We start from the raw sequence: 25,349 nt of genomic DNA on the forward strand, positions 1-25,349 counted from the left end.
GGCAGACCTCTGCAAGTAATTATTCCCTTCTGCAGGATGGCCATTTTACTTAACAAGAGAGGCTCTGAACTGAAGCAAAAAAACCTCTGAAGAAAGCAGCAAACACACCTTGGTGTCAGTAGCACCTGGATCTGTGCTTTAACTCACTGCAGATGTGCAGAAGCACCAAGTTTCCCCAGGGAAAGGACAAACTTTGCATGAGAGCTTGCACACAAGTTTATTGTATTTTCTTTGTGGAAAAGAGAGGGTTAGGGGCATTCTCCTCACAGAGAGAAAAGCAGCAACACTCCATTTATGACCATCTGGTGCCAGTTGTCTCTCAGTGAACACCTACATAAACATCTTCATATATTACAAAATATATCTTGACCTTGCTGTCTGAATTACATTTAAAACATGCACACCATAGTACAGGCAAAAACAATCCAAACCTTGAAAGTTGCTGGTTTGTTTGGTTTTTGGTTTGGGGTTTTTTTTCTGTTTGTTTGGTTGTTGTTGTTGTTGTTTTTTTTGTTTTGTTTTTTTTTGTTTTGTCTTGTGTTTTGTTGTTGTTTGTTTTGGTTTTTAGTTGTTGTGGTGGGTTTTTTTGTTGTTGTTGTTGTTTTTGGGTTTTTTGTGGGTTTTTTTGGTTCTTTTGTGTGTGTGTGCATGTTTTTGTTTGATTGTTTGTTTGTTTGTTTGTGGGGTTGTTTGTTTTTTGGAGTTTTTTTCCAAATAATTTTGAAGATTCAAAGTAATTTTCTTGGTATTTTTTTGTCCTGTCTCATGGGCTACAGTCATGGTTTGTCCACACTGCCAGGTGAATAGTGTGGTGAAATATCTCATGTGACAAAAACACACCAGCAAGCAGTCAATAGATGTAACAGCAAAAGTCTCAACCTAATACTTGAGAGCTGTGGTGGGTCTTTTTGTCACAGTCTGCTAGCATTTGGCAAACTGTAAGGTAGACTTGTCCAATACTAAATTTAAGTGAAACCCAAATCCAGTCATAGATCAGATTTTAATTTCTGTTTCTTCATCTTTTCTAACTTGCCCTTATTAGTTTTGAAAAACAGTGGGAATTCTTTGGTTTGCTGCAAATCTTTTTGGCTCCCAAACTTTCCAATGTAAAATAACCATTTCTGAAGAAAGCAAAATTATTTCTGCAAAGACATTATTTTGGTCTGAAAAACAATTTGCATTAGAAAAAAAAAAGTTATTATAGTTTTCCATTAATCCCAGTGGTTAGAACAGTGTGGAGAAAACCCAAATGCACCACAAGCAAGCTCTCAGCCAGGTCAGCTGAGCTGGCCCTGCTAAGCAGCGTTCATGGTGGCAAGTCCCATTCAGAGCACATTCCCTGCATGCAGACTGCCAGCAAATGAATCATCTTCCCAAGCCCAAAGGCTCCTGGAGGGTCTTGCCAAAAAACATGTCTTCCCCTGGTTGTTCTCTTTTCCCACTGCCTATCAGTACCAGGAGGCAAGAGCAGTAACAGCTGAGACTATTGGAAAGGCAGATGGAAGAGTGAAAAAAGGCTCATGGAATGGAGGTATCTAATTAAGGGTTTGGTGTTTCTCTTCCCCAGTTTCACTGGGGTTAAATGTTCACTACTTATCAAGCACGTTGCACTGCAATAAGCTTTTCCACCCACACTCACAGGTTGCTTTTCAGACCTTGCTGGAGCTTACCTCTAGAAATTTCCCTCATGTGACACATCTTTTCACCCTTGTGATGGGAACAGCCAGCACATTCCAGCTGTTCTCACTGCCATGAATTTCCAGGAATTCCCCATGGGAAAAGTTACAAACACCTTGCCACTACTGCATTACAAAATGCAATTTGTGGTTTTACACAGAAGTTAGCCCATGATCTCTTAAACTCTTGTCCAAAACTGGGCCTCTGTTGGCTTCCAAAAATGTGCTGCAGAAAGTGACACTGCCAGTTCAACTGCTTGGGTAACAATGGCAGACAGAGAAAACGTCCCCAAACCCGGCATCTGGTTCTGTTTCCTCCAGCATCCCACAGGCATAGCAGGCACTCTCATTTTCTTTTGGTAAAGACTGTTAGCATATTACTATGGTGGGTGAAATTACTAGCCTTCTCTGAACAACATACTTGTCTCCCTACCCTGATCCTGCAAGATGGCATGTGGTGCAGTGTAGCAGAAGGTATATGGAATATTCAAGCCCATAGGATCTGAACACATTTTCTTCAGTTCCAAGAAATCCACTCACCTGGTGTTAGACAGATTATCTGCTCAGATCAGAAGCTATCCATATTTTCTGTGTTGAAAATGCAAAGCTGGGACTGCAATAAGCAGCCATCTGCAGCAGCAGTGTGCCTTGGTAGAAGTTTCCTTTGCTGTTCCCAAGCACAGCTTGGCTTTTGTTTTGCATGAGGCTGGAAATCCTCTGAAACAGCTGACGGATGCTGATTCACAATACTGATATTGTAAAAATAAGAGTTTCCTTTCCTAAAGGATTATGAGCTGAGCACACTGATAAGTATACAAGTTTTTGTCATATTACCACACATCCAGCTTGGCCATTTATCTGAATATATGATGTTGCTGCAGAAGGGAAACCACCGCTGGAAACTGATGTAGAGTGCAGGACTTACCTGAAGCACAAAGATCAGAATGTGTAGCAGGGCTGCCTGACCCTACCCTGCCCACAGCTGTGGGGACATCCCTGGTGCACGCCAGGCTCCAGCCAACCTCTCCCAAGGCTGCACCTAACCTGGTGTGTGGGCCACTCCACATCAGGTCCCAGGATCATTCTCCATGTCCCAAATCAGGAATCACAGAGCCTCCCTAGGACTCTGACAGCCCTTTGGCTGGTGGTGGGGAGAGAAAGGTCTGCAGGCAGCTCTTGCCCTGGCAGGGCTGAAGGTAGGCAGTGAGGGCCAGACCCATATGCTCCTGCATCCTCACATCTCCTCAGACTCAGTGGAAAGGACAGTTTTCCACATATCTGCCCTCTTCAGAGTAGATCTGGAAGCTGTCTTGTACATGCTGACCACAAAACAAGAGTTCTCTATTTTATTCTCCATCTTAAAAAGGTGGGTATTATTTTCTCATCACCTCTTCTTGTGACAGCATTGGGGCAGGCACCTGAAGATCTGGAGCAAGCCCTCACTCAGCTTAACATTTCTTCTGATTACAAACTTTGCTAGAGAATTATACCAGCAAAGAGAATTATCTGTAAAAATGTACCAAGGAGGGACCTTTTTAGTCACATGCTTGAGACACATCTAAAAAACCCCCAAAACCAAAACGAAAAACAGGAAAGAAAAAAAAATCCCTAACAAGTGATTTAATGGTGAACGGCAAAACCAAGTTTCTTCCCAAGTTGGTACAAGCATGAAAAGCCCAGGTATTTTTCATCCATTTACAATGGGTCAGTAGCAGACTCATAAGTCATTTCAGCTCAAAGACTTAAATAAATGTCAAACAAGGAGCCACCCCACTGGACACCCAGCAGAGCAGCTGTGGTGCCCTGCAACCTTGGTTTCCCACAGTGGGTGAAGGGGGAGGGGAGCCCTTTGGGTGTAGAACTGGAAAGCATTTCGAGAAAAAAAGCAGTGTCAGCTCAAGGGGAAATTTCTTGCCCTCTCTACACCAACAGCCTGTGGGAACCTGCTTGTGGGAACAAGCTGGCTTTACTTTTACTTGTTGGCATCATTTTAGAAAGTTTTCATTGAAGTCTTGGAAATTCCCAACCCCAAAAACCTATTCCTCAGTCATGTAATTATTCAAGATGTTTCCTTATTCCATATTCCATATATATACCTTGCTGTAAATCTGTAGTGACCCTGGAAGTACAAGTAGCAAAGAAAAATTATCACATTCCTTAATTAGAAGCCATTCTGGGATATTTGGGGATGAATGGTCTTTGACATATACTCATTAATGAAAGGCACAAAGCTCTTGGGACAAAGTCAAAGTATTCTTACACATGTCAGGCTACAGGCAGCAGGAACTCACCTTCTGAAATGCGTAAGAGCAAGCATCTCTCTGCAGGATAATGAGATACAAATAGTATGCAAAGGATGAGCCTCTGGGCCAATGTCCTTAAAAATATTTTAACTTAAATTCTGATGGAGATAGAATGAAATGGGAACACTAGTGTTTACACAGAATGTGAGGAGTATACTTTTTTCATAAAACCTATCACCCTCATGGGAAGTGGTACACCAGCCTTCAATGATATTCAGGGTTATTTTCACTTCCTAGAACCATTTGTTCATTGTGACTGGAGTAAAATAGGTATTTAGTCAGCATTTAGTGCAAGAAAATTGCAGAGAACAATACTTGTTAATATCCTAGCTCTAAACTAACTTTCTTCAGGATTCAGTAAGTGCATCCATCTTCCTTCTCCACATATAAACCATAAAGCATGTTCCTCACCACCCAAGAAAAAACAAACAAACAAACAAACAAACCAGAAAACTCAAAACAAAACAAAAGCCAAACAAACTCCCCCCACTATTACCACCAACCAAAACCAAAAAAAAAGTTGGAATCGTGTTTATGAAGTTAGTGGAGAATGACATGGGCAACATAAAACAAGTAAGTCATAAGGCTTGTGGAGTCTTTAATTCTTCTCTTCCTAAGAGAAAAAACCCCACATTTCATTCACAAACATTCCTAGGGCAAAAAATAAAAGTTGGAACAAGTTTTCTCTGGAAATCTCTACATCTCTCTCCCTTCCCATTCTGTCTAATTTCTGTTCTGTTAGGGCATGTTAACCTCTACAGCCAGCAGTTAGACCTGGCAGAAAATGAACCATTTTTCACAAAAATATACTGCTAGCAAGTCCCTGGTAACATACAGCAAAAAATATGACAGTATGCTGCAAAATTCTGAGAATCCTAGAACGGTTTGGGTTGCAAGAGGCCTTAAAGATCATCTACTTCCAAACTATCTGCCACAGGCAGGCACACCTTCCACTAGACCATGTTGCTCAAAGCTCCATCCAGCCAGGCCTTGAAAATTTCCAGGTGCTCTAAGGAACTCCACCATTCCATGGTCACTGCAGCCAAGGCTTCCCTTGAGCTTCACATTCCCCACCAGCCCCTCCTTACTGGTGAGAACATAGCGCCTCTATCACTTGTAGAAGGAAGTTATCATCAACACATTCCAGGAACTTCCTAAGTTCCTAAGATTGCCCAAACCCTGCTGTCATGTCCATTCAACAGATGTTGGGTTGGTTGAAGGCCCCATGAGGACCAGGATTTGAGAACATGAGCTGTCCCTGTCTGTCTATGAGGGCCTCATTCATTCAGTCTTCCTGGACAGGTGGCCTGTAGCAGAGCCCCACTATAATGTCCCCTCTATTTCTTTAATCTTGATGCAATCAGCTCCTCAACCATACCGTGGTGGAGCTCCATATACTCCACCTGGTGACATAGAGGAAACACCCCCTCCACATCTCCCCTGCCTGCTCTTCCTAAAGAGCCTGTATCCTTCCATTCCAGCATCCCAGTCACAGGAGCCATACCACCCCATCTCCAAGATGCCAGTGCAGGTGTGTGCACACCTGTAGCTCATCTTGTTTATTCCCCATGCTATGTATGTTTGAATAGAGGCATTTAAGCTGGGCTCTGCATAAAGCTGACTGACTGGATGGAGTGAGGGAAATTCCTTTGGGCTGCTCTTCAAAGGCTCTCCTGCTGACCTTTGATTCCTCTCCAGACGGTGGGTATCTCTTACTGGCCCTGACATCAAACTGGTAGGAGTGTGATGGATTGAGGTTCCTCTCCTCCTGCAAGTGTAATTTAAAGCCCTCTTCCCCAGCTTGGCAAGCCTGTGGCTGAAGATGCTCCTCCCCTTCCCGACAGGCTGCCCCCCAGTAGATTGTGAGATTGTGTTTCTTAACACAAGTCCCACATCCTAAGTAGCCAAACCCCTGGTTGTGGCACCAGTCCTGTAACCATTTGTTCATTCACCAGATTTGACTGGCCCTTTCAAACCCCTTCCCTTTGATCAGGAATATTGATGAAAAAGATTCCTGTGCTCCAGAGTCCCTTAAGTCCCTCATCACCTCTCCCAGGGCTCTGTAATCCTTCCTAATCTGCTCAGGCTGCTCTTGGCTGTATCACCAGTGCCTAGCAATTCACTTACCAAATGCCAGAAAACCCAGCACGTAGTCAATATAACAATGTTTGTCCTTACTGACCTTAATTTTCACCTTATTTTCTACAAGTTTGGGTTACCAGAATCCCAGGCACTAACTCAGCAGGCTTTGGCCAGGCACCGCCCACTGGCACAGTGCACCGTCTCGCTGGCAGTGCCAGTGGAAGCAGCTCCTGGCTCTGCTCAAGACCAGACGTATGTGAAGGAGAAGACAAAGCCTCAAGCCACTACTTCCCAGGGCCTGGAGTGCCAACAGTGGCAGAGGAGCTCCCAGGGAGGCCATCTGGGCAGGGAAGCCTGAATGACTTCCATGTTTTATAAAATATGATGTAGTCCAATGCCCCGGTCCTGGTCAGGGCCATTACTGGTTGAGGTCCTGTTGCTTGTGTTGTGGAGGAGATCAGATAAACAGCCATAGCCTGCAGGCCAGGAAAACTACTAAAGGGCAGGTTATTTCTTGTCTCACAATCCTCAGAACTTTTACACTGAATCTCTACATCTGGGAGAAAGGTCAAGACTAGAAAGCCCTGTGTATTATTCTGTTAGGTTGTTTCAAGAAAACACAGGTTTAAACTCTCCCTTCCCTGTGAAGACTGGTTTACAAGTTTTATTTTTCCTCCCTTCCTACACACCACACAGTTTGGTACATCTTGTAGCTAAAAGCATTAAATATGTCATTACCATAAATACCAAAATCACTTAGCTGGAACTTAATTGTATTTATCAGACCTCAGTTTTGCACTTGAATGAAAGTGAAAAATTAGTGATTTTGATAGTAAGCCAGACTTGTAGAAGATAATACCACAGAGTAAGTACAGCAACAACAAAAATTGTTATGTTGACTATGTGCTTTTTTTTTGGCATTTACAATAGTTTTTTTCTAATTAATCTGTTCTATGATTATTCTGAATGAAAGTTGTGAATATGTAAGCTTAATTCACTGAAAATTAAGTTCATAATCTGTCACATGTGAAACTTTATCCATTGCTAGTAAGTGTATATATTAGTTGCAGTGGTTTGCTGACTAATGTGTTGCTTTGGCCAGCTTGTTAAACAAAATGCTTGAATGACATGCTCTGCTGATTCATCTCTCTCCCCCCTTCCAGATGCTACTCTAAACTGAATATGCAAATTATGCTTTCTTCTGCAATTCCTGGTACCCTTTGTTGAAGATCTTTTAATTCCAAACCTGACATATTTTTCTATTCTCTTGCAATGTGCATCCTGAGTGTCTACAAATGGTATAAAATTTAAGGATAAATGAATTTTCAAGAAATAAAAATGAAATTACTTAGAAGTTCTGCATGGAATAATCTGTATTTGTCAATAATATATTATACATCTCATACTGAAGGTTAAAAAAAATCACAGTGAGGAGCAACTGTCATGTGGAAAATGTTAATTTCTGAAAAAAAAAAAATACAAAGGCATAATGAACTGTCACTCCAGAATATAGGTTGGCCAGATTTTTCAACTAAGAGTCAGTGAATGTGTTTCATCTTTGTTATGATCAGACTTGCCCTAACGCTCTGTTGGGACATACCACCTGTATTTTCAATCCAGTAAGGACTGGAGGTGTGTTAAATGCCAATAGCAGAGTTGTGCTGCAGGAGGCTGGTCAGGTTTGGACAGAAGGGTGTCGGGCAGCCCCTGTGCCTCCTGCACTGCACAGTAGACAGCAAGTGGAGGGCAGAGAGCGGCACAAAGGGCACACTGATCCCTTTCACAAGGGTTTGCATGGGGGCAGTACAATATTTCTTTCTAGCATGTGTGGTGAGAAGAAATCTAAATGCCATGAGGTAGATGTTGACCAGACTCAAATTCCCTGGGGGAAGACAGTGGGGAAGAGATGAATGTCCCATCTCACTGCCTATAGTGGCACAGGCATGTCCCAATATAAGAAGAAGGAGCACACAGGTGGATGGACAGAAAGTGTCCCTCAGAGTCTGCATCTGCCTGGAAAGTTGGGATGTTGGCGCCTCAAGGCAGATGTGGGTAGTTTTGGCTCTTAGAGTATGACAGCGAGCTTCATCAGCCTAGCATTCTCCTGCCTTTTTAATTTTACTCTGTGAGTGGCAGATTCAGCTGGACAGACAGGAATTCAGGGACTGGCACATCTCTTATGAAAAGCTGAATCCTGCAGAGATTGGAGGATTTTTAAATGCCAATAGCAGAGTTGCACTGTAGGAGACAGAGGTCACCTTGAACCCAAGAAACTGGTCAGGAGATCAAAACGGAGAACTGTGAGAGGCCAAATTAGAATGTAACTTTTCCTAGCTACCCTAAGAAAAATTGTTTATTAAACCCTTCCAAAATCTGTTGGTCTGTTTATTTTCACTGTTGTATGTTCCTGAGGAGGTGGTCCATTAGCCAGAACACTCACAGATAAGACTTCTAGAAAAGGTGGTCTCAGCTGCAGGGAAACCTGTGGAGTCACATTTTGGGCAAGAGGCTGAGATAACAATAAGGGGGAAGTGAGAAGAGCATTGCCACAACTATCTTTACAAATTACTGCAAACCATGAACAACAGCAGCTCATCTCTCACTGTGATCAGACATAAGAGCAAACTGGTTATGTGCAGCCAGCCAGCAAGAGGAGGTGCCGTGCCTGGAGATGGCCCAGACAGCACCCAGTATGGCAAAATTACTTGCTCCAGCACTGCACAAACACGGTGATAAGTTCAGTCCTCCTTCCACAAGCTGAGAAGTCTCTGAGGACTACACGTGCCTCAGGAGTACACCCTTCTCTAAAGCTAGGTTTGGAGGTGGGGAAGCCCAGCACAGCAGCCTGGTGAGCCAGGGAAATAACACGTCCAACAAGGCTGGTCCTCACTAAGATGCCTCTGTTGAAGACTTAGATTTCTCAATGAGGAAACTAAAAACCATTATCTTAGTGGTAGAGAAGAAATATGTGAATCCAGGAGAAAGTTGATCAGGAGACACATGCTTATGAACAAGAGGTTAGTGGTGTGAGAAAAAATACAGTGGGAATTAAGAGAAAAGGATTGCAAAAAACTTTGGAGACAGAGCAATACATCTAGTGATAGGAAGAGTGCTGACAAGAAGACTGCTTATTTTAAAGACAGGGCTGATAAAAGGCCCATTTAATTTTGGTTTGCTTTGGATCTTGTGCAATGATGGACATACACAGAGTAACAAATGATGGCTTGAAGTCAAAATCTGGTTAATTGAGATCTGTGAGGTCCCCATCACCGGCCTTTCTGAGGCCCCACTGGATCTCTCATAACAGATTATTAACAAAACTGAAAAGCCAACACATTGAGAATGATAAAGGAAGTGTTTTGGGTTTCTATTGCACATCAGTAACCTATTTAAGCCACTCTTGCAAAACAAACTCAGGAGCAGGGACTTTACAGCTAGGGAGTATCCATAGTGCAAGCTTGTGCTTTACACTGCAGGTCAGTGTCTGTACTCAGAATCAGTGAGAGTTTGTGTGGAAAAACTATCCTAGCTGTTGAGTGGAAAAATTTTCCCAGCAGCCAGCATATTTTGCAGTCATTCCTGGTGAAATATGAAGCACTTTCCACTGCAGCAGACAGTACTGGCGGTTGTTGGGGGTAAAGTCATAGGGATGTTGTATAGCAGTGAACATAGCAGCACATAAAAATGTCTGTCTTCTCATGAAAACCATATTTTACCCAAATAACAGGTTTCAGTCAATAATCACGGAAGGACAGAGAAGACACCACCAGTTTTGAAGGAGATTAGTTAGCCCTTCTCCTGCCGGGGAAAGCGTGACAGATGTTTTCCAAACTCTTTCTGAAAAATCACCAGCAAGATTCAGTAGTCTCATAGAAAATTGTCCCAGTCTTTCCTTATTCTCACATAACATATAGCATGTTCGCAAAAAAATTAAATACCTCCTCCAGCTATTTCCATGCATTGCTACAACACAAAGCACAGTCAATGAGAATTAAATTGGTAACTTAATCTTTGAGATAAGAGCAAGAAAGTCTAGGTAAAGTTTCTAAGGAAATTTCTTAATGTCAGGACTTCTGAGCTTCTCTTCTGATTTATTAAGGCTCTGTTCCTTCTAGACTCTCTGATATACAGAATTTCAGGAAGAATTATGTCTCCACGAGGAAGAAAAGGTGAGGTGATTTTTTGATGGGAAGCTAATATCAGGAATAAATATAGGGCAGCTTGAGCTGCTTCTTAACATAAACCTTTCTGAGAGGCTCAACAGACTTTGCATTTCCTTAATGGAGATACATTTTTCAATTTAAAATCCTATGCAAGTGAAATACTGCTTTCATTGATGATCGCAGCAGGAAATCAATTCAGCATTACACTGAAATAGAGCCCAGAAATTGCCTTAGTTCCTTGATTGCGATCCAAGTCTGACAACCCACAGAGCTGAGGCTCTGTCTCTCTATTTAGATAGCAGATGGTATTCTGACTGCCACCTTATAAACAGAGCAGGTGAGTTGGCAGTAAAGAGAGAACTGTGAGAGGTCTGCTGACATCAGATTAATATAGACATTTCTTTCTTGATAGTATTTGATTTTCAAAGGCTCTTGAGAATTTAGTGTTCAAATCTCCCAGATTCATGATGTACTGTACTATACAAGGTCATTGATGTCACTGACAACTTTATGGGCAATAGCTCTTGCCATCAGATAGCATTCAATATGTGCAAACACAGGCTGAAAACTGCATTCATTTTCACGGTAACATTGAAGGTCCAGTCTCATGAACTGCTGAGAGCTCAATTTATCTTACTTGTGCTGAATTAATCATAAGGAAGTACAGGAAATGTTAGACCTTTGTCTCAGAGAGAGAAACTGTCATGGTGACATTTAGGGATTAGCATCAAACCAGAGAGACTGCTGCTGCTGGAGCAGGGACAGGAGTTCAAAGGCTGCTGGAAGCCAATCTTGTATTCAGGATCCAGTAGGTCAGTGCCCCCAGACTTAAGATATATGGGTAGTGAAACTTAGTACCAGCATGCCTAACTCATAATGAAACCCCTACATCTCACAGCCTGAAAACTTGTCAGCAGCCTCTTGGACCTGTGTAGTTGAGCAAAGTGGAGACAGACCCTTCTTTTAACTCAGCTTCCCATTTTACTACAACTAATGAAACATCATTGCCTGTCTCATGGCAGAAGTTTACCAAGACCTAGCTCTGAAAAAGCATTTCTAGCCTCAGAACAACCTCCACAGGAAAAATAAACAAACCTTTACGAAGTCACACAGGCACTGCATCAGTCACTGGATCCCACATTTCTTAGCTCAAAGAGGTTCATGTTTTCAGCTGTGCTGTGTCCAAACCACTAACCCTGATGTTATTCAAATTAATACCACAATGGACAAAGTTACAAGACACTAAAAATCCTTTCTCCCAGGAAAGTAACGAAAGCCTCTAGAACAGGGGGTGAGGGAGCAGACAAGCCTGCAAACCTGTCCTGGTGAGGAAAATACAACAAACAGAACATTTGGGTGATGCACAATCATCTTTAGTGGCCCTGCTTCACTGCTGCTCTACAGTCCAAGGACTTATCTTGAGAAATGTCAAAGCATGCAAAGCCCAAAAAAGCAACACTCCTTCCTTTGCTTTTCTTTAAACTTTGCAAAGGACAGACATTGAAATCTCACCTACTATGCCTATGAAAACATTTGCTGTTCTGTCCTGGAATTAAGCTAAGAAAAATTGTTCAGGTAATGAACACAGCCAGACCTGAGGTGATAGGAGCTTTGGAGGGATTTTCTTTTCAGAAGAGATGAAGGGTTTTTTTTTTAAGACTTTCATGCATTTTTGTGGGTTTACTCCAAACCCCTGCTCCTGCTTTGGTAACACCACTTGCACTTCCACGGACAAGATGTGTTAGTGCTGGGGGCAGCTGGGCTCAGGGATGTACAGTGTCTGGACAGCCAGAGCCTGCTAGTAGTTGCTAGGACTCCACTAGACTACAGGAAAGAGATGAAAGGATGCAAAGTCAAATCTGACAAAATATGTGCAATATATTACATACTGCTGAAGTTCAGCACTGAATGCTTTCATTCTCACACCAGTGGAAGAATAACAGCCACTGCCTTGATTTTGACATCGAGATTGGACAGACAATGGGAAGAAGCTGCACAGACACTATACAAATATATATAGCCCTAAATGCAGAGAAAATCGGAGGGGGAGGGGGAAAGGAAGAGGGGGCAGGGTGAGGTAGTAGGTGAATGTGTGCATGTGCATCTACAAAGACATGTCAAGTATCAAACACATGTCTAGAGCTGTTCAGGTTTTACAACTTCTCAGGCTGGTGTAAGTGGATCAGGCAACAGACCATGAGGGAACTGCATCCATAATATCACTCACTGTCTGTGAAGAGGTGTTTTCAATTTGCACTGTCACGTAGCAGCTAATGTTTGGTATCCACAGTAGACAGTATATGATGCCTTTGATTTTTTTTTTCTTTGTTATAATAATTTTATAGTAAACAACCATTTGTTCCTCTTTCTTTACCAGTATAAAGACAGTCACAGACTTATCGATAAAGGAGAAAGTTCTCAAGTGGCTCAGGCAGGTGCAGCTTGTGGACGGTATATAGGCACGACCGACCTAGATGCTTTCTGACACACAACCGGCACAGCTGGGCAAGGCTGGCAGGACCTGGGAGGAAAAGAATAAAAGGCAAGAATAAGCACCCCCAACGCCATCTGCAGTGTAAGTCAAAGCAACAAACACCAGCAAGATTTGGCTAAATAGATTATTGTTCTTATTTAATTTATGTTGTCAAAGTTGGTTCAGCAATCTGAAAACTATGAACATAAAACCCCATTTTCTGTATGCACTACTAGGCTTTACTGCATCTATTCTTGAGCAAACACTTAAAATACCATAAAGTTGTCTTCACTGGAGAGAGAGAGCTCTGGAATACATAGCCCTTGCTCAGGACACAAGACAACTCCCAGCAGTTTTGCAAGGATTAAGATACAGGATAAATACAGTTAGTTGTTCACATATACAGAACGTGCTTCTTCCAACTGCTGGTGTCTCAGCCGGTACCTGCACAAAACAGAAGGACCTCAGAAAACACAGAAGTAGGGGTAAAGGCTAGTTGCATGTCAGACATAGCTAAGTATGTGAAAGTGTGACTAAAGGTGAGGAAACTGAAGAAACTTCATGTCTGAAAAATGGAGAGCCAGCAGGAGCTGAAGTGCCCCTATAGTCTCTCTGACTGTAAGGGAGGAGAGGGTGACAAGCTGAGAGTGCAAATCAGAAGGAAATTCTGGAAAATTATTAATATTGGTCTCTTTCTTTATCTCCACAGTCTCTGGTTCACACAGGAAACTGGAGCAGGACAACTACCAGCACTGCCTTTGCTCACACATCTGAGCATCTCAGATACGGGGACAGCTGTCACAAGAGGTAAGAAACATTCAAGCAAAAGTCCTCCCAGAAGGCTTTCAACATGGCAAATTAAAGCTCTGCATGAAAAGTCATGGAGAAAGGGAATAGGACAGAAGGATATTAAGCCACTGTTTCATTTTCTCCTTAAAGCCAACCAGTGTTCCAGGGCTGGCACAAAACCTGTGTGCAACACCAACAATTATTAATTTACCATCCAAGAGCTGTTAAGTGGGCCCTTTGTGCACATCATGCTGTGGTTCTTGGTGGGTTGGGATGTGGCCAGCTGCCTGCATGGGGGAGCACCATTCACCTTCTGCATGGGCAAAGCTTCGGGGCAGGCACAGACTGACTAACAGGGTACCAGTGAGCTGGGAAACACAGAGGTTAGAGAAGCAAGGGGAGGGGATTAGTTCAGCAAGTCCATATTACAGGGATGTTGTTACTGGATGCATCAAGTTCTGGCCAAATGTGGTGCAGCTGAAAAAGGCACAGGAGGATCTGCATTCATTTCTGCTCAGAAGTTTTTTGAGTAAAGATAATTAATTGCAAGAAGGCTGAAGGTAAGCTGCAAAGGGCAGTGCTACTCTGTGCCGAGATTGCAGCCCCATGAACACATGGAATTGCTGCGTGCTGCAAAGCTGAACAGCCACCTGGCAAACATCTCTGCTTTTTCCTGGCAACCGAGGACTCACACACTCACGTCACTTTTTCTGCAGGAAGCAGGACATTGAGCCACAGTACTGGGCTGAATACTAGATGGTGGTACTAAAATATTATCTTTGAATAAACTTTCACAGTAGGTTTTAACCGTTAGAGTCCTGATAGGTAAATATGTATGATTTTCCTTCAGTTGACAGGAAATTAAAACACAGAATAACTGAACAACGTATCCACTAAAACCTTAGCACTATGTGGCAAATCTAGCAACAAAAGAGAGATCTCTTACTCATTCCTGTCATGGGCTGCAGGCTTGAAAGCAGCAGAGAAGGTAAGGCAGAAGAGAACTTATATACAGCGTTACTTATAAAAGCTATCAAGAAAAGATAAAGGAAATAAATACTGCTTTACTAAAAAAAAAAAAAAGAAAGGAAGAAAGGAAATCATTACCTTCCCTAAGCAAAAGGGCCTGCTCCACTTTGCTGTTGGGTGTGGCAAGGTCCAGGGCACATTTGAGTTCAGCATTTCTGCATTTTGGGTTAGCTCCGTAGTCTGTCAGCAAGACAACTATCTCCACACTGGATTTCCTTGCTGCTGCATGGAGGGGGGTGTCTAATCGCTTCCCCATGTTAACATTGGCTCCTTGAGTGAACAAGAGTCCATGGTTAGATCTGGGAGGCAGCAGGAACTGTCTGAACCCACATAACGCAGGCCGGTTTCCAACAGTAACCTCAATAAATGAAGGAGGCAGACAGCACACAGGACTCACTCCTTTCTCTCAATAGCAGCTGTGCAAAACTCAGCAGGTCAAATACCTGCACTGTCAGAGTCCTCTAGGCCACCAAACCCTGTCTGAGATGGTCAGAACTGAGCAGCTTGACCTTCAACCTAACAGATGTTTAAAGCTTACCATATGCTCTTTAAATTTGTTAATAGCATAAAATCCAACATGGATTATGTTAATTTAATTGCCAGAGGAAAAAAAAAACCACACCACAAAAAAACCTCTTTAGGTATCTCAACGTAATAATTCTGGGAGCACAGCAAGCAAAATGCTTGCCCTGGGCTGGCCAGGCACAGCAGGGCCACACTTCAAGCAGGTGTAAGTCAGCTAATGTACACTGACAGAAAAATTTATGTTAGCTCAGAGACTGTGCCTGGACCTGCAGTGATCATTCTTCCAAGCAGCTTTACTGCTGCCTTCATCATCCACTGAGAAAGAGGTGAATTTAATGTTTAACGTGGCAGTTTATCATAATCAAGAGTTGATTTTGGTCAGTAATATTAGCCAGCATTTTCTGTGCTTCTTGTTATCATTCTAGAAAACTAAAAGAATTTTCACATTCAGATAGCCCCAGGGAGCTGTCTGTAATTACAGCCTTTTTTTTTTTCTCAGGAAATCATCATTTCTTCATCAGTGGAGATGAAATTTTTAATAGCCTCATAGTCTTACAGACTCAGGCTGCCCAAACACCTCTTATGGAAATAACCCATGATGTTTGCAGCGGAGAGGCAGCTCAGAGAGACCAGAAGCACTGGCTCACACCACCATAGCTCTCCCCTGGCCTCCTTTCCAGGTGTACCTAGCTGCAAAAGCTTCTTGACACAATCTGTCCTCTGGTATGTGCAAGCCACGTAGAGAGGGGTCCCATGCTGCAGGTCTTCTTGGTCAATGTCAACCTCATGAGCCAGAAGGATCTCCATGCACTCCCTGTGACCTGTGGAGATAAGAGTTGTTGAATTGCTGCAGAGCAGAACACACCCAGGTACAACATATAGGGAACAAAAGCTGTGAAAAAGCCAAGCCTATTTATCTGTACTGGTATGGAACTTATTTTTTTTAAATACTTTGTCATCAGTGAAAGATGCATTCCTCACTCAGTTATTGTTAGCAGCACTCACATCCTGAACATTACCTCTCTTGACCGCCTCGTGAATGGGCGAAGCGAGGTGGTTCCCCAGCTGTGGCTTGGCTCCAAATTCGAGCAGCATGTTGACACACGCTGCGCTGCCACTGCAGCAGGCATTGAACAGCGGGGTGATTCCATCAATGGTGACTGCATTGACCTGGAATGGCAAGATACGCTCAGGATAATCCAATTTAAGAGGAACGCCCTTGCACTGTGCCTCATGTACACCCCAGAAGTGCACCAGAATGAGACTCTTGTCATGTGGAATTTCAGAAATTATTTTATTTACAGCTTTCTGAGTTATATGTTGTGACATAATATATATAACGTTCTCCTTTGATGTCTGCACTCTTTCCCATATAACTAGTGCCAGAAGGCAGCGACACCGCCTGCTATTAATGCTCTCCAGGAGCTGCTAGAAAATGCATTTTTTAATTATTTTTTTTTTATATGGAGAAGCTGAATGTCTTCATAACTGTATAGTTTGCTCTGGTCTCAAGGTAGAACACCCTCAGAGGAAAATGGCTTTGCCTTTTAAATGAAAATATTTACTTCACATTTAATACTTTCAATCGAAACACATTTCCAGCAAAAGAAACTTTCACAGAAACACAGTCTTAATCCCAAACAGAAAAAGAGCTTGAAAGAGTCCGTATACACATGTCTATGCAAGAGAGAAACAATTTCCTTCCCCCACCTCTGACGTAAAGAGCTGGCAAGAACCACCATTTCCATTCTCCACTGGGACAGCAGCATCCCTGGTTTATGCTTGCACTGTGCTTTAGATCACAGAACTGTAGAATCATAGAATATGCTGATTTGGAAGCGACCCATTGGGATCATCAAGTCCTGGCCCTGTGCAGGGCACCCCAAGAGTCACACCACGTGCCTGTTTATGCTGTGTTTAACTACGTAGCAAGCCCTCAGGGGCCATTCATGCAGCAAATCGGCATGTCTCTAACTCTGTGGCACACCAGAGAAGAGCAATGGATTATGCAAGCACGTGCCAGTTTGTATGGATTTCCACTGCCCCCTGCCTGCTCCCAGTCTCATCAGGCAGATGTGGCTGGAGCTGCTGGAGGCACTGAAGGTCCATCAGCATCACTTCACAACAAGGGCAGCGATGCAGGCAGGCTGATAACCAAGGGTAAGAAAGGAGATAAGTGAAGAAGAAAAACTACTTTCTTGGTTTCCCTCTTCACTGGGCAATGGTTTAACTGGTAAAAGAGGAAAGAATGGTAAGACAGCCATTGTGTGATTTGGTATCATAGGGAAATAAAGGAAAGCACAGCAAAAAAAGGAGAGAAGCAAAATGGCATATGTTCTTTCAAAAGGTAGAAAACAGCCTGTTTATTTATGTACAGAGAGTAGGGGATAAAGCTAAAACAAAAAACACTGGAGCTATGTATTACACCAGGAATAGGCTGATTTCTTAGGAAACAACAGAGAGTTCAGAGATGATTCTCTGAGTTATAAAAAGGCAATGTCATTAATATTCCAAAATCAAGTAAAACTGATTAGAAAGGGGGTTTCCCTTCATCCCTCTAACGGATTAAAATTTGGCATAGAGTTTAGGAAGTTAACAAATTTGTTTTCTTCTGCAGAGGATAGCTTGATTGCCTGTTGTAGTGTTGCTCAGTTTCTTGCCATATAAACTGTACTTGCAATGCAGCTAAAATAAAAATATTCTTACATATTTCATCCATTCCTTTATCTCCATCGTTAACATGTGTTCTACCGCAGGTCCAACTGTGGGAATTATTATTTTATTAGCAGATAAAATGTTTCATTGCTTCAAGAACATCTATTTCTATTTGCATGAGACTTCCAAACCATCCCACAGAAAACCAGAGGTAATCCCAGAGATCATTACTTGCAGGGGGAAAAGAGGGATAAGTTACTTTCTTCAAGGTTATTTTCACCTAGCATCTTTCATTCCTTTTCCATCAATCACAACTATGTTTCACACACTGAAGGAAAACAAAAAAGAATAACGATGTGACACAAGGGGAAGGCAAATCCATCACCCATGGAAACAAAGCACTGTTTTATTTTTCCGCATTTCTGTGATCGATGCTCCTGTACATGTGCTTCTTGTCCCTGCCACACAGGCAGCCCATCCAACACTCCCACTGATGCAGGGAGCATCTGAGCTCCAGGTACCCTTGTGGCTTCCCCAGGACTCACCTGGGCCCCGTTCTCCAGCAGCACCTTCGCGCAGGCGACGTGGCCGCCCAGGCAGGCCTCGTGCAGGGCTGACACGCGGTCCGTCGTCACCAGGTTCACGTTGAAACCCTGCAATGCAGGGCCAGGGTGTGAGGAGAACACACAAACCACACAGCTCCCCCAGGGCTGGCATGGGTGCAGTCAGACCACGGCTGGAGAGCATCATGTCACTGGGTGCGTGTCCAGGGAAGGTGCTTGGGTTGGATTAGTGCTGTTCAGTGCTTCAGTTCTTGCCCCCACAAACCACAGCTGGTGATGGGGTGAAACAGGAAGCAAGGACAAGCTATGCCTTCTGTTTCTAGTGCGTTATGATGCATGGTCAATCACAGGAAAGACATCACATTTCTTAATAGAGGGAGTAATGGCACCCTTAGAAATTTAAGTCCAGCAGCAGGAGCTACAGCTGGAAGGATTCACCTCCCTGATTAAAGATGCCTCTGGCACAAGTATCAACAGCTCGGCTGAAGCTGGCAGCTCCTTCAGCAGGGAGATATCCCTAAGATATGATTTCATCCCATGCTAAAGCAGCTGTTTCTAGTCGGTCAGATGAATTATGTCCTAAAAGTTTTATTATGATTATATGGAGTCTCCAGTGTGTTTCCCTCAGAGGTGGTAAGTACTTGGTAAACCTATAAGATAGATGAGACAAATCTCACCCACAGATCAGTTCCTCTTATTTGACCACTCGAGAAATGTTTTACACTGGAAGAAAGAACAATGATTTACAAACACATTATTGCAAGTATTTCCCTAAATTGACAGTTGCCACATCTATTCCTGCACAAAGACAAACCAGGAATATTCACATAAGAGAAAACAATTGCCATTTGTGTTTTCCCCAGAATGCAACTAAATCTCCTGATCATTAAGATTTTACAACCATGTATATAAACAGGCCTGGAAGCAGCTCTGTTTTGCGCTTGATGGCATGTTTTGAAACACAGCTTGTCTCCACCTGATGTGCTATAGACAGGACAGCTCACAAGATGGCAGCAGTGCACTTTTTGGTATGCAGTACTCATTGGGATGGGCAGAAATGAGTATCTGGGAGCACCATAACACTGCAAAAAAGTCATCAGTCCTGACGTCATGAGTATTAAAAGCAACCATTGTAATCACTTTAGGCTAGGCATTCTATCATAGAAAAACAATCGGGTTTAGGTCATGTGAAAACATTAGTCATATAAAAGTTGTCGCTAAAATTTCCCATGCATTACAATAGTACCAGGAGAACAGATAAAACCTCAAAAAATATTGATATGATTCCATTTTCTAATTGTATAATTGTTTCATACTTAATGATCAGCATATTCCTTTGAGACCAATATCTTCTAGAGACTCCTAATTCTCAATCATTATTCATATATATATATATATATATATTTAACAAATAAAAGTCAGTCATTGCAAGTGAAAGAATAAGTACTGCTATCTTGGGCAATACAGCAGTCTCTTCCATTAGGAAATGAAGAATGACTTATAGATCTTACTATAGCTGTTTGCCAAACATTGCTCATGTTAAACCTTGTTTTCAATGTACATGAAAAATCAAACTCTTGTTTTGGTGCTGAAACAGGCATTGGTGAGTTCTTGAGCTTTTTTCAATCTCCAGCACTACATAATCTCCTTATGTCCAGGCATTCCCTATGGAGCCAAAGCCTCACTGCTTTCTTGAAAGCTCTGGTCCTTCCGTAGAGACTTCTGAGTGTCCCTTATATATTCCAGTATAGTCCAACATTTAATTTTAGGCTAGTAGCGTAACTACATTAGAAACAATGAGCAATGATTGTGCTGATCCATTAACAGCTTTGTCCTTATGTTTATCAAGGTGTGGTAACTCAGCTCCAGTTCAGGCTCTACAGACATTGCTGCCCTGATCTCTTTTCATCTGCAAGGACCCTCATGCTTTACTCCAAAAATTAAATGTCTTCAGGAGAAGGAGAAAGGGTGGATTACCTAAATGGTGTATAACCATAACACTGCATGCTTCTCCAGTATATAACGATGATCAGTGCATAACCAGGGCATCTAGTGAATAACCACAACCCCAGGTGCTCCACTAATCAGATGGTGTAAGGTCAGTATAAATGGAGATAAAGGGGGTCAGAAAACCAAATCTCTCAGTGAATAAACCCTCATTTTTTTATCCCTAACCTCCATCACTTCCTTTTCCATAAAAATATACTGTCTGTAAACAGCAACATCTTTTAGCTGCAGCTCAATATATGTCTGGAGTGGAGGCTTTCAGACTGGCAGCTCCACTCCTTGAGGATGTTCTCCAGTTGAGCTGTGGCCTTACTGGTAAAAATAGTTTACCTTGACTATAAAAAGCCTGATGGCCAAGTCATAGAGCTTTATGCTCAGGGAATTAATTTCCCTGCCTTGTGGGGGACAGGGGAAGAGGGATGACAGTTGCCCATTCATGCTAGATGAGGACATTGAGTTTAATCAAAGGTGGTGAGGAAGACAGTTGGCAAAGCATGAAGAACCATAACCTATCCCTTTTCATATCCACCTTCTTGTTCTTTGTAGGGTATTCTTTCCTCCTCTCTTTATTCTGGTTCCATTTGGAGCAAAGGGTTTCAGGCTGACAGCTCTCCCTTTATATAAAGCAATAGGCACTTTTATAGCTTTCTACTGTTGGGTTTTTTTTATAGTCTCTATATATTTATTGTCCCTGTTCTCAAGCCCAGTTTGATGGTGTATCATTGAGAAAGAGCACAAGGATCATTGTTTATCATATAGCAAGCTACAAGCTGTAACAGTCTTTGTCCTGGGCTTGTCCCCAGCATCTTAACTAAGCAAACTAATACATGCCCCAAAGCATTTGTGCTGATATATTATTCATACAGCCATATTTCTCATGCCCTGATGCAGTCTATTACCAGCTCATACATGCAAATCACGCGAAACCACCCTGCTTCCCAATCTTTTCTTTACCTGTGGGCTTTTACCTGTGCAATCAAGGTTTTCAAAGAGAGGAGGCGTCCCTGGAAGGCAGCGTCATGAAGAGGTGATCGGTCTGCCCAGCTGCCTGAAACAGCAAATGCATGGAAGCTAACTCAGGTGAGCAGCAAAAGCAGATCCCAGGAGGACAGGGGAAACACAGCCTCGTGTAAATGCAGATCAGGACTGAAATCAATGTGGGGTCAGTGGTGAAACTGTTTGATAAATTGATTTCAGCAGAGCAGCTGAGAGTTCAGCAATACTGAGAAGTCTGGCTGCTCACTAAGGGACCTAAAAAAAGCTTCTTGGCAGAACTTTTAATAGAACAGCTAAAAACATGCTTCAGCAAAGATCACAAGTTTAGTGCTGCTGGGTCTCATAGGGAGACTTTTGAGCCCTGCAATTCTCCTATTAAAAACCATATCAGTCTCCTCCTTTCCCAGGGAGCTTTTGACACAAATTGCATCCCAGCTTCCCTGGCACTTAGTTAAAATATGCATAACAGGAGACATGGGGATGACTTGTCCATCAAATGAATTCTGGCATGTCCCTGTGAGTTTTTTTTCCTGAACTGACAATTTCATAAATAACATCCTCCATCTCAGGCTACCAGGTAATCCATTTCATCATCCTCTTCACTGAAAGATTTTAGAAAATGCATAGAAAAACAAATTCTGCCTGAGGTTTTACTTCTCTTCTTTAATAATGTTGAGATGTTGAACTGTTTGGACTCCATGTTGTCTTGCTTGCCCTTTTTCTTATCTTAATCTATCTATGTGCCAAGAAAAAAATTCTTTTTCATAGCTGCTGCTTACAGGCATATACAATCACCCCAGGTTAAATCCCTGCCACTCAAATAGAGAGAGAAAAATTTCTTGTTCCATATTAAAATTTATAACCATGCCACAGCACAGTGGGTAGTAAGTATTTCTCCAAAGGCCAGCTGCATTTGCAGTGCCACAGGACAGAAGCAACACTAGTGTTTGCATTCATGCTCTGTTGTACAGCAATCCCATGGGCACTTATTTGAAACCCTTGTCTTGTTTAATTTTTTCAGCTATGCCACACACCAGAGAGAATGGAAAGGGTGATTTATCTCCATTTCAAATGATACCCAAGGCAGAGAGAAATCAATGAGAGGCACAGCCATGGGGACTTGAGGCCAAGGACACAGCAGAGGTTTCACTCTTGGCCAAGAGTGTAACTCTTGTACCACTCTTGGTACACTCCTTTTGTGTACCCAAGAGCCAGGATGCACTTGAGTTCATAGGGTTACGGTTTTAACTATAATTATTACTTTTATTTCCATTTATTTAGAGAGCTGTTCCTGTGCTCCTAAGGCAGGAAGCTGGAATGGAAAGATCAGCTGGCACAATATATGCCAAGGCTCTGAATGACCAGGTAGAATGCAGCAGTCAAAATGATGGGAACAAGAACCAAGCAGGTTGAGAGAGAAACATCCTCCTGAAAATATCCAAAATACCCCAATACCCCTCATCATGCTGGTGACTGAAATAGGCAAGCTCAATTCAGAAAATCAAAAGACATCACAAGTGACAAAGCCCAGAGCCCTTATAGGGGCAGGAAGATTCAGAAGTAACTCAGACAACAGAGCTACTGTGCCTTATTTAACCTTTTAAGCATGAAATGTAACACATGCAAGTGCATGTTACCACATGCATTTCCAACGCATGTGTATGCACACACATCCCTCACCATGACAACACACCATGACAGCTGCTGCACAGTTCCATGCCAGCCACCCCAACCTACCTCCCTGAAACGTGTGGCAAATATAGTTCCCATATGGGGCACATCTTCCCTTCACAGCTGTGAGCGACATGACTGAAAGCATTCTCCTTTTAAATGTCTATGGATAAATCAAACAGTCCTGATGCTGCTGTGCTACTTCACTGCAAGGAGAAATGCTGCAAAGCTCTGACTGTAATATGATACAGAGCCCCAGCAACAGCATCACATGATCTTGCATTTTGTAAGGTTATCCTTAGTGGCTTTTTGCAAATGGCAACTTGCAATAAAAATATGTTATGGCCTGCTGAATTTGAAGGCACCTCAATAGGAACCTGTATGAAGGAAAAACTGCTGTTTGCCACATGTCTGACTACGATTGCATAAAGATGCTTGGAAAAAAATGACAGTAATAAATAATAGGAATTACATTCTTTAGAATAAAAAATAATTTAACAGCCAAGATATGCCTGTATGTACACAGGCTTCATAAAGGCTTTGTAAAAAATGCTTGGCTGCAGTATTTCTCTTGGCCAGATCTTAATCTCTCTGCTTTGGGCGGCCATTTCGCACCACCCATGTTCTACTCCCCTTCATATGCCTGTTCATGATGGCACAATCCATCATGAAGCAAGTACACAACAAATGAGTCACATAAAAATGTGTGATGTCACAATGCTGATAAGAATCTTCAACTAGAAAAATAAGTCCTCCATTACCAGTAAATTTAAAATACTGTATCATTTTAATTAGTGGAATTAACAGGCATGCAAACACATGTTTGCTAATTATTACGGCAGTGATATGAAGGAGTAAAACAACTTGGAAAAAACCAAAACCATGACCTACTAAATAACCTACAAAATACAATACATTCATGTGCCACATATTTTTCAGGACAATTTTAGCTGCGTTCATTTTTATCATCTGATTTAAAAAAACAAGGATTTTCAGCTTGGATTCATAAAGTCATTAGTTACATCCTCCTAGCATCTCCTTTCAAAAAATCAATGTGATAAAACTTTTCCCTAAATATTCTCTGGCAGTAAAGCTGGATATTTAGTAAATCCATCTGTAATGATTGCTAAAGAATGCCTTGCTTCCGAGAACAATCTTTTTATTTACCATAATGCCTTGAGGAAATGTTGTTCTCATTCTAGCTGGAGTCTCATATTTTGCACACCTAAATCATGCCAACAAATACTGACCCTGCAAAGACCCCAGAAATGGAAGGCACTTCAGGTTAAAACATTCACACATGCATTTAGCAACAAATTCCTCATTTCCTAGCAACTCACTGATTTAAATCCTCAAGTTACAAAAATGTACCAAATATACATTTAAATGTTAGAGAGTCCATAATTTTACTTTACCTGGGACTATTCCATAGATCTCTTCTGCTATCCTGGCAGCCTCTTTTCTGTTGCCTTTAACAATATAGAAATGGGTCAGCAAAGCCAAGGAAATCTTAATTAAAAGCTTGAAGCAAAACAAAGCAAAAATGGCAAAATAAATGTTAGTGAAAGCATGGAGTATAGAACTGCCCTCCATTTTGGTTTGCTCTTTGAATAGTTTTTCAGGTTGGCTAAGTGGCAGTGGGCTATTCTGGGTATCATATGTCATCTATTTTAAACTCTTCAGGACCTGCTGTTCCTCACTTACCAAAAATACAGTCTGGTTTTATTTGGTAGAGGCTATTCGATACTAAATAACAATACCAAGGATAAGATACTTTGAACATCTCTGCATACAAGAAAAAAACAGCAACACCTTTCCAAACCCACATAAATTAGCATAAATTTTCAGACAGATGTTCTCCATACCATCTGAAAGCCTGAACATCTACCTTAGATTAATTCTTTGATGTAGCAGTTCCATTTACAATACTGCATAGGTAAAGTTGCAGCAACTATTCAGAAATTCTGCAAAATGAATGCTTTTCTGTGTTTCCCATCTTGATAACAGGCCTTGCTGGTATTCAGACACAGAACAAAGGCAAACATGTCAAAGAAAAGCATTATCATGAAATAATTTGAAATAAACCCACGTATTTCCAAAGCCAGGGCTAAGAAGTCGAAGTTACTGTTGGAGGAGAAAAATACATTGAAATTGTGTGATAAGAAACACTTGATAACATATTGGTATTTTCCATCACTCAGGGATAAAGAATGGTGTCCACTGGTATCTCTTGCAAACAGAATCTCACTGTTTTGAAAAAAATAGAAATATTTTTATGTTATCCATCATTGATTCAAAGGTATATTTGAAACCAAAGAAGATGCACCCTTTCTTTAACTGCCCTTTTTACTTTCTGAAGGCACATGGCTTCCACAGAGAACAAAGTATTTTTTCTGCATGTAATTAATTCAATCTAT

At 42.0% G+C, this 25,349-nt stretch overlaps 1 protein-coding gene across 3 annotated transcripts; it reads right to left on the bottom strand.

The window, feature by feature from the left end:
• Window positions 1-12,620: 12,620 nt before the first annotated feature.
• ASB11 (ankyrin repeat and SOCS box containing 11) lies at window positions 12,621-24,525 on the bottom strand. 3 transcript variants are annotated; one of them, XM_050331956.1, is made up of 7 exons: window positions 24,348-24,525; window positions 21,234-21,313; window positions 18,241-18,297; window positions 16,060-16,210; window positions 15,727-15,861; window positions 14,594-14,785; window positions 12,621-12,745 (listed from the first exon to the last, which is right to left on the bottom strand). In XM_050331956.1, exons 1-7 carry the CDS (start codon window positions 24,523-24,525, stop codon window positions 12,621-12,623), a joined length of 918 nt encoding a protein of 305 aa, XP_050187913.1. The 3 variants fall into 3 exon arrangements, with proteins under 3 accessions (XP_050187913.1, XP_050187912.1, XP_050187914.1); XM_050331955.1 differs by having other exon boundaries at window positions 18,241-18,348; XM_050331957.1 differs by lacking the exon at window positions 24,348-24,525 and adding an exon at window positions 22,999-23,079 and having other exon boundaries at window positions 18,241-18,348.
• Between the last annotated feature and the right edge of the window lie 824 nt (window positions 24,526-25,349).

Source organism: Myiozetetes cayanensis, unplaced genomic scaffold (assembly GCF_022539395.1).
Source record: "Myiozetetes cayanensis isolate MyiCay16 unplaced genomic scaffold, myiCay2020 scf5-8, whole genome shotgun sequence".
Taxonomy (NCBI): domain Eukaryota; kingdom Metazoa; phylum Chordata; class Aves; order Passeriformes; family Tyrannidae; genus Myiozetetes; species Myiozetetes cayanensis.